The 16600-nt window shown below is 45.7% G+C and overlaps 1 protein-coding gene across 1 annotated transcript in view; it reads right to left on the bottom strand.

The window, feature by feature from the left end:
* The window catches only part of LOC147110942 (inositol 1,4,5-trisphosphate-gated calcium channel ITPR1-like), a 509662-nt gene that overhangs the window by 21003 nt on the left and 472059 nt on the right, over window positions 1–16600 (bottom strand). The window contains exon 57 of the mRNA XM_085999984.1: window positions 2797–2958. Within this exon, the coding sequence (XP_085856110.1) occupies window positions 2797–2958 (162 nt within the window). The remainder of the gene's footprint in view (window positions 1–2796; window positions 2959–16600) is intronic.

The following is a 16600-nucleotide window of genomic DNA, read 5'->3' as shown; positions in this document are numbered from 1 at the left end:
TGTTGATCTTCCTTTCCTTAATCTGTCTAGCCTGTGATACAGGTAGAAACACCAACCTTAAGGTCTGATTTTTCAGTCTGGTGCCTAAACTGTTAAAACTCCCTTTACATGGCCTCAAAAGTACTTCTATCTACATTACAGGTTTCAACGTCAGCTATGACCCATTGGGTAGCCATTGTTCAAATAAGGAACAGCCATGCAACTCTCTCTTTGAGGCAGCTCAGTGAACAGAAAAGACCAATAACTTTCTCCTCAGGTACAGCAGCAGTGAGATGCTGTTGCTGGTGACAGGACAGAAAGACAACGACAGGGAATTCTGACATCAATGCAGAGTTGGGCGGGGGGGGGGGGGGGGGGCATAGGACAGGTTTTTTGAAGCCAAATAGAGAAAACTTTAAGAACAGGACATCCTTTAGTGATATTCACTATTGCATTCAGAGAGGCACCAAATGGAGCCTCTTTGTCATAACAGATTTTCAGCAATCAAATGATGCTTTTTAAAAAGTAGGTAATTATAATATTCAAGTTTGTTGCTTCCCATTCTAAAAATACTACACTGTACTTTCATTGCAACATCACTGGGTTTAAGAGGCAGAAGCAGGATGCAAAGTTAGAAAGGGTTAATACTAGACAATACACAGCGAGTATAATTACTTTTAGGGAACTATGTCTGGGTGGAAAATAAAGGGAACTGATTTGCAGGTCTGTCCCAGTTGATATATCACGTGAAGTGCAACTTGTCTTGGTTTCGTCTGGATTATGTGGCAGGTGAAAGAAAGCACAAAGCCATTTTTAGCCTCGTGAAGATTGACACTTTGAAGATACTTCCTTTTTCCTCTTAAGCGGATTTTGTTTTATATGTATTAAAAAAAGGGGGAAACTGAACAGAGTTACCACAACAGATTACTTATATGAAAGTGATCTCCGTGTCAGAAATCACAGGTGCAACAGCGTTAAACTGAATGATTAGCGACGCGAACATGAAGTGAATCTCAATGTTATACACCTTTGATGGGCTGAAATTTCTGTCGGCCAAGTTTTTGCCCTCCTTGGCTGAGCACTTACTGGGGAAAACATATTCAGCCCTTCTTAGCATCGTGTCAGTTTAGCTCAGTGGTGACACCCTCACCTCGGAGTCAGGGAGTTGTTGGTTCAATCTCCGCTGCAGGATTTGAGCACATCATTTGGGCTGAGACTTTAGGGTAGTGCTGAGGGAGTGCTGCATTGTCAGAGATGCCATCTTTCAGACAGGATGTTAAGCCCAGGCCTCACCTGCCTGTTTAGGTAGATGCAAAAGATCCAATGGCACTATTAGAAGAAAAGCGGGGGAGCTCTCCTGATGTCCTGGTCAACATTCATCTCTGAATCAACAGTCAGCCATTCATCTTATTTGCGCAAATTGACTGCTGTGATTGGCTACGTAACTACAGCGACACTTCAAAATTAGCTATGAAGTGCTCTGGAATATCCCGAGGATGTGAAAGGCACTATAGAAGTGCAAAGACCTTCCTTTTCTTATTGTCACATTTGCAACATTTCCAAAGCTGGACAGCTGTAAAATCTCTATAGCTCAAGTTGGAAAATTTATGCACATAATTTTAGATAAAGCCCTATTTGCTGGTTGTGGTTTTAAATAAGGTAAGCAGGTTTTTGCAGTTCACAGTGAGTCTCAGCAGTCTGCGTATCATTGATTCCCAGGCTAATTCAGAAGTAACCATGTCGATTCATGGCTTTCTTTAAATTTATCCCTAAGTGCAAACGTAGAAGATAATCTACACCTATTGGCTTGTTATGTGGAGACAGGCCACAAGGATGCATGTAATAGTAGGCCGAGGTGACTCAACCTCCAGCTCATCCCTCTTTGTTTTGTGGGGGGAAGGGGAGAGAGAGAGAGAGAGAGAGAGAGAGAGAGGGAGAGAGGTTTCATAGCCACTCAATACTTCTCTAACAGCCCAGTCAGGATCCGGAGTTTGTCGGGTTAAAAAAAACTGCAGGCAATAAGCCATGGCAGACCATAGGTACAGCACAATGACCCAACCAAATACTGCCCCAACACCTGCTGCACCATTGAGAAGGCAGCTTAGAAGCCAATCTTCAGTTGGACTATTTAGGACATAGTACTTAGAAGGTGAAGGAGGATTTAAAGAAGGGCACTTTAGAAAACATGTCAAGTACTTGGAGAGGGTGCAGAGGAGATTTACTGGAATGGTACCAGGGATGAGGGACTTCAGTTATGTCTGGAGACTTAGAAACTTGGGATTGTTTGCCTTAAAGCAGAGAAGGTTAAAGGGCGATTTAATAGAGGTGTTCAAAACTATGAGTAAATAAGGAGAAACTGATATCACTGACAGGAAGGTTTGTAATCAGAGGACACAGATTTAAGGTAATTGGCAAACGAACCAGAGGGTCGATGAAGAGAAAGGGCGGTGGAAGCAGATTCAGTAGCAACTTTCAAAAGGGAAAAATTTGCAGTGCTCTGGGGAAAGAGCGGGGGGGTGGGACTAACTGGATCGCTCTTTCAAAGAGCCGGCACAGGCACGATGGGCCAAATGGCATCCTTCTGTGCTGTATGATCCACTGTCGAACCACGAAATTGGCAATTGTGACTACAAGCAAACAGGCACCAATACTTGTTCTAATGAGCAATCCATTCACTGGATCATTCCAGCTTTGATGCTCTCTACAAAGTCTCAGCAGCTTCACCCCAGCATCATATATTCCACAATTCTTGTTAATAAGTATGTAATTTACTGCCAAGAGTTTACAGTTAGGAACACAAGACACACTATTGCTCACCTGTTCCTTTAGCTCTGACAGTTGGCCAGATAAGTTTGTAACCAGCTTCATTGTAGACTCCAGCTTCTCCTGTAGATTTCGCAATTCATTTTGCTCTCCTTCAGCATCACTGCTAACCAGTGACATGGCACGCATCCGTGGAAACCAGTCCAGGTTCCGCTCCTGAAACAGAAGGAAAGATTAAAAAGCTTATTAATCTCTGTTACATTGTTATAGTATGACATCGTTAAATGGAACTACTTTGGTATGGAACTATTTTGGTTAGTGTATTTATATTACTATGTGGCACACTGTGCACGGGCAGTGCACAGTGCAAGGTCGGACATCTTGTATCACTCCGCACCATGCGGCAGCACTGTAACAAAGCAAGAATACAGCTAAGAAAAAGCACTAACTAAAATGAACTAAAAGTGTCTGTAATATATATAGTATAAGAACACAAGGAGATACAACATGGTGGCAGCGGTATAAGCGAGTACAAATTGTGCTATACGAACTACAAATAAGACGAAAAGTGATTTTATGAGCTGATTGAGTGTGCCGGTGTCTGCGGTGATTGAGAGTGAATCGTACAGGAAGCTAAAATGACGGCTGCCGCTGCACTGACTGTGCAAATGCAACCCCTCATGAACTGGGAAGCCGACGATATAGTAGAAGCATTCCGCAAGTTCAAACAGGAATGTGAGCTTACATTCAAAAGCTTCCTGAAGGGTACTACCAACAAGGAAAAGGTTTGTTACATTCTGTTGTGGACAGGAGAAAAAGGTCTAGATTTGTATAATAGCTGGAGTTTGACTGAAGAGGGAAAGGAAAACCCTGCGACAATTTTTGATAAATTCAGCAACCATCTAGAGCCTAAATCCAATCACCGTATACACAGATACAAATTCCAGAGTCTAAGACAGGAACCCGGTGAAACAGCTGATAATTTCCTGACAAGGCCATTTTTTGCATCTGTGTTCACTATGGAGAAGGACGATGTGGACATAGAAATCGGGCAGGGGGACTGTGATATACTTGAACATATTAGCATCGAGAGGGAGGAGGTACTAGCGGTTTTAGCAGGCTTAAAAGTGGATAAATCCCCAGGCCCGGACGAGATGTATCCCAGGCTACTATGTGAGGCAAAGGAGGAGATTGCAGGGGCTCTGACACAAATTTTCAGAACCTCTCTGGCCACAGGGGATGTGCCAGAGGACTGGAGAACAGCTAACGTAGTACCATTATTCAAGAAGGGTAGTAGGGATAAACCAGGGAATTACAGGCCAGTGAGCCTAACATCAGTGGTAGGGAAATTATTGGAAAAAATTCTGAGGGACAGAATTAGTCTCCACTTGGAGAGGCAAGGATTAATTAGGGATAGCCAGCATGGCTTTGTCAAGGGAAGATCATGTCTGACTAATTTGATTGAATTTTTCGAGGGGGTGACTAGGTGTGTGGATGAGGGTAGTGCAGTGGATGTGGTTTACATGGATTTCAGTAAGGCTTTTGATAAAGTCCCGCATAGGAGACTGGTCAGGAAGGTAAGAGCCCATGGGATCCAGGGTGCCTTGGCACATTGGATCCAAAACTGGCTTAGTGGCAGAAGGCAGAGGGTGATGGTGGAAGGTTGTTTTTGTGACTGGAAGCCTGTGTCCAGTGGGGTACCGCAGGGATCGGTGCTGGGTCCCTTGCTGTTTGTGGTCTACATTAATGATTTGGATGTGAATGTAAAAGGTATGATCAGTAAGTTCGCAGATGACACGAAAATTGGTGGGGTGGTAAATAGCGAGGAGGGAAGCCTCAGGCTACAGGACGATATAGATTACTATTCCAAGTTTCCTTTTGTGAGAAGGATGAAAGACTTGAGAGCCACAACTACCACCAGAATTGCAAAGAGCTTGTTTGCCGAACAAGAAATTCCAGAAAAGGTAATCTGTGACAATGGAACCCAGTTCACATTGAGTGAATTCAGAGCTCTGGCAGAAAAGTATGGGTTCAAAATAGTAACCTCATCCCAACATTTCCCAAAGGGACACGGGTTCATCGAAAGACAGATCCAGACTGTCAAGAGAACTCTCATCAAAAGTAGTGAGATGGGGGAAGACCAAGACCTTGCCCTCCTATCACTCAGATCAACACCACTGAAAGCAGACATGAAATCACCTGCGGAATTGCTGAATGGGAGGAAGTTTAAGACTACACTACCAGCAAAAATACATCCTCCCCAGGACCAGGAGGACTTCAGACAAAAGCTGGCAGAAGCACAAATCGTAGGAAGCAACCATTACGATAAACGTGCAAAGACGCTACCAGAATTGCTGAATGGACAATCAGTGCATGTGCAAGACCCGGTGTTGAAAACCTGGAATCCAGCCAAGGTCATTGGAAAAGCTGATACTCCAAGATCCTACTTCGTAGAGACTGAACCTGGTAACCAATACAGACGGAACAGACTCCACATCAGACCTTCACCTGAACTGGATAAGCAGCAGACAACATCAGCAACATTGACAACACCAGCTACCACAAGCAGTACAACACCAGAAACAAGCGCTACAAATCAAACAACCATGAGCATGCACACTCCAACTCCAAAGGCGACAGCAACAACAACGAGAGCGGAACACACCAAAACACCGCAGAGAGGAATGGTCACCACCAAATCCACAAGATGGAGGGACAACATCCAACCACCCGAGTGATATCGCAAATAAAAAAAAACCTCACGATTCTTTGTAGTTGATAATAATAGTTTAGATATAATATTTTTTAATTTAAATTGTTAAATTTCATGTTTTAGTTTTTTGAGAAAGAGGGATGTTACATTGTTATAGTATGACATCGTTAAATGGAACTACTTTGGTATGGAACTACTGTGGTTAGTGTATTTATATTACTATGTGGCACACTGTGCACGGGCAGTGCATAGTGCATGGTCGGACATCTTGTATGACTCTGCACCATGCGGCAGCACTGTAACAAAGCAAGAATACAGCTAAGAAAAAGCACTAACTAAAATGAACTAAAAGTGTCTATAATATATATAGTATAAAGAACACAAGGAGACACAACAATCTCAGTATGATGGTTTTCAAACTAATGGATATGTTGGGGAAGAATAAGACACTGCAGCAAGGCCTTCACATTCACAGCATGAGAACACCGCAAAGAAGTGGAACACATTACAAAGGGATTTTTTTCCACAGCACCTCCCAAACCTGCGATCTCCACCACCTAGAAGGACAAGGGCAGCAGGTGCATGGGAACACCACCACCTCAAAGATCCCCTCCAAGTCACACACCATCCTGACTTGGACATATATCGCCATTCCTTCATCGTCGCTGGGTCAAAATCCTTGAACTCCCTACCTAACAGCGCTGTGGGAGTACCTTCACCACACGGATTGCGGCGGTTCAAGGTGGCAGCTCACCACCACCTTCTCAAAGGACAACTAGGGATGGGCAATAAATGCTGGCCTTACTAGCAACATCCACATCCTGCTGGTCTTTATACAAAATTACAGAGAGTACACAAATTACGTAATTAAGGATCTGAATGGAAAAGAGGGACAGTAACACGTTCAGTCACTAAACTGCCCTGGATAGCCAATGATTTGCAATTGCCTCACTTTTTCCAAAACACTACCTGGAAAAGCCAGCAACTTGGAACATGCTCAGTGACACCAGTTAAACCTCCTCCAGTATCATTCTCTCTGCCAAAAAACATAGGGCACATTTTGGAAGATGTAAAGATTGAATTCTGCCGAGAACAGTTTTCACCTTAATATTTAACTTTTTAAACTCCTGAGACAGGGTTCAATGAAAATACCATTCTTTTAAACTGCAGGGATGTGGCAGTGCAGACTTGAGCAGATAATGCACAGTTACAACTGAAAGAACAGAAACATTATTTCAAGATTCACTAACTGAATCTTTCAACCACTTACATCGACTAGTTCTTCCAGATTGCAAATCCATATATGATAGAGAAAGAATAAAGAGAAAGGAGGGATAAGGGAGATGAGAGAGGAGAGCGCAGAGAGAAAGAGAAAGACAAAGAAAGAATGGATGAATAATTTTGGATCAAGCCATTGTCATTTATATACAGTTCACAGCAGGTTTCAGTCAGACAGTTCACCCTAAAAACTAGCTCCCACTGAAAAGCAGAACGTATGATCTACATATATTGGGCAACAACTGGCATCAGGTTTGACTACATTCTGATCATTTTATTCAGTTTCCTTGGAAACAGCGACTAGTTGAGAAAGGATTCTTTACATAAATTTAGACGGTCACGGTGATGGGCAGGATTTGTAATTTTGGTGGCCTTAACAAGAAATTGGTAGGACTCTTTCCCTCTACCCCTGAAAAACTTTATTTTCAAGCTGTTGACCCCTTCACTGGGGTAAGATTCCACAGTCAGCCTCTAGTTCTGTGCCCAAGTAACCACTATTCACCTGAGCCTAGGCAGTGGGTTCACTCATACTTGCCGAATATTGTGCGCCTGCTTCAAATCAGATCTGGTTTCGTTATTACGCGAGCAGAAGCTGCAGTCTGGGAGTATGGAGAGGAATTTAAAAGCAGTATCCAAATGGCGTTTAAGATTATAGGGTAGATTACATTCTCGATTGTGCCTGGGAAAGGCTCGGATCTCCTGCCCGCAGGTTTCCAGGGGTTCCTACAATGGGTGAGGCTGGGTCTATGCCTGAAGTGGGTGCAGGGTCAGTGTTGACACTGGGATGAGGACCGGCGGGGGTGGGGGTTGGTGATGGGTGGAGTAGATTTCTTGACTAACTTCACCTCTGGGTGAGTCTGTCCAGCACCCGAAAGGAGGGCACCTCAAAAAGCCGGCGGTAGTGCTCGTGTTGGGTCACTCCATGGACTAGAAAATCTGTGGGTGGGTGGGGTCCCCACACTAAAGATACAAGGTGGCATCCGGTATTTTTTTTTTTAAGCCCCCTCCCTGAATAATCTTTGGCCCTCAATGCTGGTGGCTATTAGTACAGCTACAGGCCCCTTTCTGCACCCCAATCCCACAGCAAGGCAAATGGCTTGCATCAGAAAATTCCAGCGGACATGTCCACTCACAGGCATAGCACACCACCAGTATTGCACTCGTCTGGGGACTGTCAGAGAGTCCCCAGAGATCAATCAGCTTTATTTGCCTTCAAATTTCAAGGAGCACTTGCAATGGACTTTGTGAGGGAGATCAAAGTTAATTTTAATGCATTTCAACGGGTGAAAAATTGGCCCCTTACGTGTCAGGATCGACTTATATTGCCCAGTCCCTACTTATAAGATGTTGAATCACCCGAGTTATACTGATATACTACACCTTTGACAGACAAACTGGATATAATGGGGGAGAAATTCAGTTGGCTGCGCCACCCGTTAGCGCCTTAAGAGGGCGCTAAGTGGATCGCAAGCCAACTGGCGCCCGGGCGCGGCACTGTCCACGCCTCCCGCTAAATTCCGCGGGACGCTAGTGGTGGCGCTAGCCGTTAGCGCTGTGCTGCTACCGATGACGTCATCGGTGTGCGCAGCGCCCCGCTAATGCCCCGGCCGCGATATTTGGAAGCGCCCCCTGATTTACTGCCGGACGCTATGTCCGACCGGTTCAGAGGGGTTTACCTGCGGCCGGGGAGGCGCAAATTAAAGGAGGTGCGGGGCGGCCATTTTTGTTGTTGGCCGCCTGCCTGCGCTCCCGTCCCCTTGAACCGCACCCCCCCCCGCCGCGTGCCGGCTGCGTCCCAAGAGCCCGGCACTTCTCGGTGCCGGGCTCTTTTGCCGGCACTCCCGATCCTCGGGGGCCCAGCTGGGCCCCAGATCGCGCTACACAAGGCCCCTCCCCTTTAAGAAGGGATGAAGGCCCGCAATACCGCAGCGCAACGTGCCGCAGCTTGGGGCGCTGCGGCACGTTGCGCCACGATATTCAGTCGCAGCGCCCCAAGAGGGATGTGGGGCGCCTCCAGTAGCGCCCCGCTTCCCTTTGGGGCGCTACCACTCAATTTCCGGCGGGCGGCTGCGAATGCTTCCGGGGTGCTACTTTTAGCACCCTGGCGAGGCTGGCGCCCCAAACGGGCCTACACTCAATTTCTCCCCCAATGTCTTTCGTACAAACTCTCCTGTGTTGTTTCTCACACTTTTCAAAGGCAAACTGAGAAACTACTTGGTAAGGCAAGACCAGATATGAATCTTAAAGCTGCCTTACTTCACAAGACAGCAAGTGAACATAAGGAGCAATAGTTAGGATTGGACTCACTTAATTCAATCAATAGAGCTTATATTAATGAATAATAATACAAAATAACCAACAGGCTACTTTTCTCCACATCAATGGGTTTTCTTGCTGGACTTAAAACAAATAACTTCGAACTACTGTCCCACATTCTCACCGCCTTTGCTGGACCCGAATGCCCTTGCAGGTCCTGTTTCAAAAAAGGTGACTCCTTGTGTTCACAACCTATGGGAAGGTCCTATGCCAGACAATCCCTGCCAAGTGCCCAGGATCAGGGACCTTCCAACACAATGGGTGTGAACTGTTTATTGATTACTGAGACAGGCTAACGAATTACTTATTATATTGCACTCTTACCACCTTTTGTCTTGGCCCTTTTAAAACTTGTGTGAACATACTTTGTTTTAAAACACAACCCTCAAGTGCAGCTCTTTTCTCCAAATTCTTTTTGGGTAAAACAAAAGATAAAATCTCAAAACGTGACAGACCAATATGATCCAGGTCAGAACGATTGGTCAAAGTGCTCAGCAACAACAGTAGTTTTCAACAAGAGAAATATTTGGCACTGGGCACTATGGGTGTGCAGGACTCGAGAAGAAAAGCTTTCCCGTCACAACTTGCAGCCCTGGAGTAACAGGTGCTCACCAGATTGTTGGAGGTCTTCGTAGAGCCATTGGAAACCGCAGAATGCGCTCACCAATGTCAACCCCCTCTATCACATCAGGGAAATAAATGCGAAAGCATTTTGTGTTTATGCTTCGCACACAACTTTGGGTGACCTTGAAACACACTGCGGAAGAAATTCTGACTGACAGCGAATAGAAATCAACTTTGTGCTCAGTTATAGGAGCGCTGGAGCACAGCTTCGATTCTGAGAACTAAACTTCCATGTGCAAGTACAATTGCTGTGAACATCATGGGGGAAAAATCCGTCTTGGATGGTGGCGCAAAACAAACGATAATGCATCGGATGCCCACTCTGCTCGATCTTCTTTTCTGTTGACTTCAATGGACAAGAAAATCAGGTGGAGTATAAAACCTGCTCCCGATGCGCTATCGCCCGTTTTTCATTATCGCCCAAGACAAATTTCACCCCCTTCATATTCTTTAATAAAAATCTGAGTCAAAATTTTTGAGAAGGTTGCAAGCCACAACCAATGTAGTCATGTCACGTCATTGTGAAGTAGCCAGAATATATGTTGAGAGCAATACCCCCAATCCCAACCATTCTCCCCTCTACCAAAACGCACACACCAAAAATGCAAGATAACAAGCTGAAACAACCCACAGCGCAGAGGCCTTTGGGGTCAGACGCGTGGCAAAGGATTTTAATCATAAGTAATCTATTAACATTGAAAATATACAAACTAAAAACACACACGCACAAACACACACACCCTTAGCTGCTCCCTGCATTAATATACAAAACGAATGCTTTAACAAACTATCCAAGCACAGAATCACCAGTGACCTCTCCCACACACAACGTTCCATTATCCAGAAACATTTCATGCAGCTTTTGGAAGAAAAAATTGGAAGCTACGCAACTAGCTTCTGGCACAATACATTTGATTGTTCAGTGGCATTGGTCCTTTTGTGCTCAGATTGTTTACAAGAAATAAGTCCATGCCACAGAATTTGGCTCAAAACCACAGGGTTTTCCATGTAATGGCTTTAAGGAGCAATAGTGATGATCGGACTCACTTAATCCAATCAACACAACTTATCTTTGCATAATAATACAAAATAATAAATCCGCCATGCTCCCTCACATCATAATTGTGGAATAGTCTCAGCCCCCAAACTCCTACAGTCTCCAGTCACACTACCACTGGCATTCGGAGCAGCAACCCCTCCGTATTAGCGGACTATGGCCTAGAAATTCGGTGGGCTGCGCCACCAGTTAGCGCCCAAAGAGGGCACTTAGTGGGTTTAGCGCCACTGGCCACGCCTCCCGCGAAATTTAGCGGGGCGCTAATGGTGGCGTTAGCCGTGCGCCGCCACCGATGACGTCATCGGTGTGCGCAGCGCCCCGCTACCGCCCCGATCGCGAAATTTGGTAGCGCCCCCTGCTGTAACGCCGGTCGCAATTTGCGACCGGTTCAGGGGGGCCTACCCGCGGCGGTAGAGGCGCTGAGCGGCCATTTTTTTTTGCTGACTGCCTGCCAGCATCTCTTCGCGCAGCCGTCCCCGGCCTCCTGAGCCGCCACCCCCCTTCTCCCCCACGTTGTGCCGGCTGTCTCCCAAGAGCCCGGCACTTCTCCTCGGTGCCGGGCTCTTTTGCCGGCACTCGCGATCTTAGATCACGCTGCAGCAGGCCCCTCCCCTTTAAGGGGAGGAAGGCCTGCAGTACCGCAGCGCGCTTTGGCACAGCGTGTGGCGCTGCGGCACGTTGCGCTGCGAACTTCAGTTGCAGTGCCCCAAGACGGATGCGGGGCGCCTCGAGTAGCGCCGCGCTTCCGTTTGGGGGGCTCAAACTGAATATCCGGCTGGCGCTCGCGACTCCTTCCGGGGTGGTATTTCTGATGCCCTGGCGAGACTTGCGCCCCAAACGGGGCGCCACCGAATTTCTAGGCCTATGTATTTTAAGCTTAAAATGCAGAGATGAAATTTCTGGTTCCCTGTTGAAAGTGAATTCCTGAACAATGTCTTCAAGTAAAGATTTCAGCAGTCTAGACCTTGGCTGCAATGTTCAATCCAGCAGTCAGCACGGATATAAAAGAGTACACAACCCCACAGTGCAATATTCACATCGCTGCTAGCAAGAAGCAGCAAGTCACATTGGAAACAATCAGGCTTTTCAACCTTTTATTAAAAATAAAAACAGTCCTCCCCGTGATTAAGGCAGGGGGTAACTAAACCGTATAAAACCAGGAAGGCTCCAATTTTTGGTAAAAAGGTGAGAAAAAAGACCTTGCTAAAAATAGAAAATGCTGGAAACAGTCAGCAGGTCAGGCAGCATCTGTGGAGAGAGAAATGGTCAATGTTTCAGGTCATCAGAACTGGAGATGTTAGCGAGACCCAACATTCAGTGTAACAACTTTAGATCTTAACCACGGCTCCCATTTTCTCTCGGCCATTCTTTAACCATTTACACCTCCTCTGGAACCTTCTTTTGTTTCTACACTTGCCCCATTATCAAAAACCAGTTAGTCTCGAACATCTTCCAGTTCTGACGAAGGGTCATCGACCTGAAACGTTAACTCGGTTTCTCTCTCCACAGATGCTGCCTGACCTGCTGAGTGTTTCCAGCATTTTCTGTTTTTATTTCAGATTTCCAGCATGTGCAGTATTTTGCCCTTGAAAAATGAATACAGTTTAGTTCACAATTCAGAGATGCAAATTTAACTGAGCTTAGAGACAGCACATCTTATAGATTGCTTTGGAGAATCTACAAGGCAGTGGAATAGTATCAGTGAAGAGGATTAGGTGAAAGTTTTACTAAAGAGCTCTTCTTCCACCCAGTAGTCAGCATCAGTTCCACATTCACGTGGTTGAGTGTCATTTACTCATGATTTAGTTGTTTACAGATTAGCTGGTTTGTGTCATGAGTGGAGATACTGACCAGGTCAAATTGACAGCTATTATATATTGGTGGGGGGGGGGGGGGGGGGGGGGAAAGCACAGTGGAGCAATAATGTGAAGCCAATCCATAACATGAGTGAGTGGGAGAACACAGTTCCCAACTTTTCTGGGGAGGCAGAGTTTGCAGCATCTACATTCCGGGAGTTGGGAGGGGGTAGGGGGTGGGGTAGAGAAAGGAGGAAAAAAAACCTCAACAGTGTGAGGGGTGCATCTCCTGAAAGGGGAATCTGGACTTGCGGGGTGGGGGTCGCCAGGTTACAACAGGGCGATAAACGGAGGGCACATGCCTTCCGCTGGTGGGTAAATACGGTCAGGGAGCAATTAAAATTAAACACATCGATAGTACAAAAAAAAGGCCACACAGGTCATGTGACCGGAACGTCTCAAAACTGGTAATTCAGCTACGCTTATGTGCAAACTCATTTTCAAACATTAAACGCTCAGGACAGGCACACTAGGATGCAGACACCCTTTTGAACTCCCACATACCAATGTTATTGTGTACTGTCTGATTGAGCCCTCCTACTCTCTATGCTTGCAAGCCTAGGCACAGTGATTAAGGGCCAGTAGACAAGACTCCCCTTTCCCGGCAGCAGATGACTTTGCGAAAAGACCAGAGAGAAGCCGCAAGAGGAAGTTGGCTCACCACAATTCTAGGCTTGGGTGAGTTTCTGCGTGGTAGAAAAAAAAAAGTTGGAAAAATCCCCAGAACACAACATATGTTTACAGATGTGGGGGCGGGCTAACCAGTCTGTTTTTCTCTCCACAGCGTGGGATTACTTGGCAGCTGCCACAGTCGCTCAGCTTGTCTGATGCACGAAGCAAGAATCTAGAGGAGCTTTCTTCAGTGCAATTTTGGTCTAGTGTACTTCCCGTAACCCAACAATTAGTTGGAACAGATACAAATAGCTTAGCAGCTCTGCAATATTACACCCGCCGCATCCCCCCCACACATCGAACACACAAAATTGGGGAGTGGGGCGGGGAGTTTTATATATATTCATCACAATCTTGTGCTTAAAATAATTCTGCACGTAAATGGGGGTGGACTGTAACCAGTGTTTGACCAACTTAACGACTACAAGTGTGTCTACGCTGAACGCTGGGGTTTTTGGGTAAGAGATGGGGCAAATGAAAGGACCACTTTGGCAGTTAGAATGATTCGTTTTGGCATTCTAATATTACCATAATGTTCAGAAAAGAAGTCGCACTTAAATAAAAACTCACCTTGTTCAATTTTCTTGCCGATACACATGTATTACGTGGAGATTATATGCGATCTACCCACTGTCCAATTTACTATTGATAAGTTGTGGATGGATCAGACCTTGACCAAATCAGTTTCAGAAAAATATAAATCACCTTTCAAAGCCATTCAAAGATGGGAATTCTCTGGGTTCTATCTCCAGTCTGTGCCGAGTTGGCTGAAAGGTGGGGCAGCATTGGGCATTAGGGCTTGCCACAGTGACCCCGGGTGAAAAAGATTTTTTTTTTGGGGGGGGGGGGGGGGGGGGGGGGGGCGGAATTAGCCAAGGTTTCGTCTCCCCATCCAGTGACCCCTGCTGGAAAGTATGTATATGTGGCAACAAAAACTAACTTGACAGTTGATCCCCCTCACTATCCAATCATCTGCTGACATGTGCCATTTAGGCTTACACATAAAGACTGCCCACTTGGGCATGGAACCAGAGGGTGGGGCATGGAACCAGAGGGTGGGTGGGTAGTGTCCAGGGAACCTTAACCAGGCAAGGAGTCAAAAGGAAAGAATGTAAAATTAAGCTTGGGGGTTTTGGTGGGGGGGGGGGGGGGGTGGTGGTGGTGGTGGAGAATGTAAACGATTACTTATGGAGGAATCACTCATGGTATATACACTCCTCAGCGTCAGTTCTGGAACTGGAACTCCCTCCCTAACAGCACTGTGGAGTACCTTCACCACACGGACTGCAGCGGATCAAGGCAGCGGCTCACCACCACCTTCTCAAGGGCAACTAGGGATGGGCAATAAATGCTGGCCTTGCCAGGGACGCCCACATCCCATGAATGCAAATGTAATTTTAAAAAAATGTTCTGGCAGTGACAACAAAAGGTACAGAACTGTAAAATGTAAGTTGGGTGCAGCTTCATCACCAGACACCAGGTTAACCAGAGCCATCAATTGTAGGCATGAAAGAAACTGAAAACACATTTGTTTCATTTATTTTCTCTTTTCCTCCTTCTCTTTCTCCCACACACCCTCCCCCAGAGTCTCAAACTGAAAACTAGTCACAAAATGACAAGAATAAAGCTACATGAAGCTGAAAGGTTAGGAGATCAACTGCAGAAAGCAGCTTAGTGAGAGGAGAGATCAATGCATTCAGTTAGAAAAAAAAATCAGCGATTTGTAAAACTAAAGAGCATGCTGGCCAACTGAGAGTCATGTGCTTCTCACTTTTTTTTACCCTTCTAAAAGATATTTTATGCAATTTCAACAGATGACAATATTTTTCAGAAAGGCTTTTTGTTTCAGTGAGGTGGGGGCTGGTGTTGAGGAAGGGGGCAGGGGAACATTTGATTGGTATTCAAACACCCAAGCACATGATGAGAACCAGTTTAGATGCATTAGTTCTCGCTGAGCAGTGGCTGTAAATCAGGGACAACTGGCCTTCCAGACGTGCTGGGAGTGGCCAGCACGCAGACAGCACCTGATAGAATCTCAGACAACACTGACACTGGCGACCAACACCTCATATCGAGATCCAATGAACTGTGACTAAGGAGCATGAATGATTCTTAACTTCAGATAACTGCAGTGGACAACTTCAAATCATGTGACATGCCGTACGCCAGTTAAAGGACAACACGCCATTTCCCAGCCCCTGTGCATATCCAGTGCACTCATTCACATTTAACGGAGATAAGCCCATGGCTCCTTTTCAATATAATTGTTGGAACACTCACCTACCAGCAGCACAATTTAATGCTGCTTAGATTAATAAAATCTTTTTTCAAAGAAGTTTGTTAAAATATGTTCATAGAGGGTCCAAGAACCAAACTATTTACATTTTAGTGATTTTAAGTGATGCCACACCGCTGCTTCAACCAAAATAATGCTCTGTCGTCATCCAGCATTAAAAATAAAGTTAATCCCTTCAAATTGAGATGGTGTTTTCTGAAAAAGTAGATTGAAGTACTGCACACGTGTTGTAAATCTCATGTTAGCAAAGCCAACAGAATCAAATTGTGCAAGGGAAAGATGCTACAGGAGGATTCGAGAGAAGAGGATGTGGGGAGGAGGACAGTCTACAAGTACTGCATCCATTTAGTAGCCAACTTATCATTTTCAGTAACATAGTAACGTTCTGGGAGGGCAAAGACCATTGGTCCTTCCAGTCTCCCCTTCTAATTCTCCCCTCAGTTTCCTGACCTGATTCTAGAACTAATAGCCCTGTATACCCTTGACTAACAGAAATGTAATCCATTTTTAAAACCTGCTATGGTTTTCAGTTCCACCAGCCCTGCTGGTAATTTGCTCCAAATGATCCTCTTACCATAAAGATTTGCTTAAATTTCCTATTTTCTTTTGACACCCCTAATTCTCAACTGTGGCCCTTTTAAGTCTATTGCCTTACAGAAGATGGGGCCAATTCGCCTCTACTTTGCACTCGGAGATCGCTCAAGCACTCAACTTGCAGTTATGTGGGGCAGAAATAACTAACAGCAATTCCTATCTCATTTTCTTTTCCCAATGCTGGGTGGGCACCCATTAGGAAGGGTGTCCAGAAGAAACAGGCCTTGCACCATCCCCCCCTCAGATTGGAGGAGCTGAGAAAGGCAGGCCACAAAGTAGTGGCGGTCCTGAAAAGCTGTGTGTCCCTTTATTTTCAGTTCCCCCGCCCACCCCCCCCACCCCATTTGGGATGGGAGCCCTCGCAGTTGGTAGCCATTACCCCTGGAAATTTCTGCCTATTTCCAGGTGGAAGGCCTGGGGTACGTTGGGCTTAGGGTAACGACCTGAAGTAT

The sequence above is a fragment of the Somniosus microcephalus genome, chromosome 11 (assembly GCF_052327205.1).
Source record: "Somniosus microcephalus isolate GS21.2 chromosome 11, FLI_Smic_1.0, whole genome shotgun sequence".
NCBI lineage: Eukaryota > Metazoa > Chordata > Chondrichthyes > Squaliformes > Somniosidae > Somniosus > Somniosus microcephalus.
Note: the sequence above shows the minus strand (reverse complement) of the source record. Positions and strands in the feature narration are given on the sequence as shown.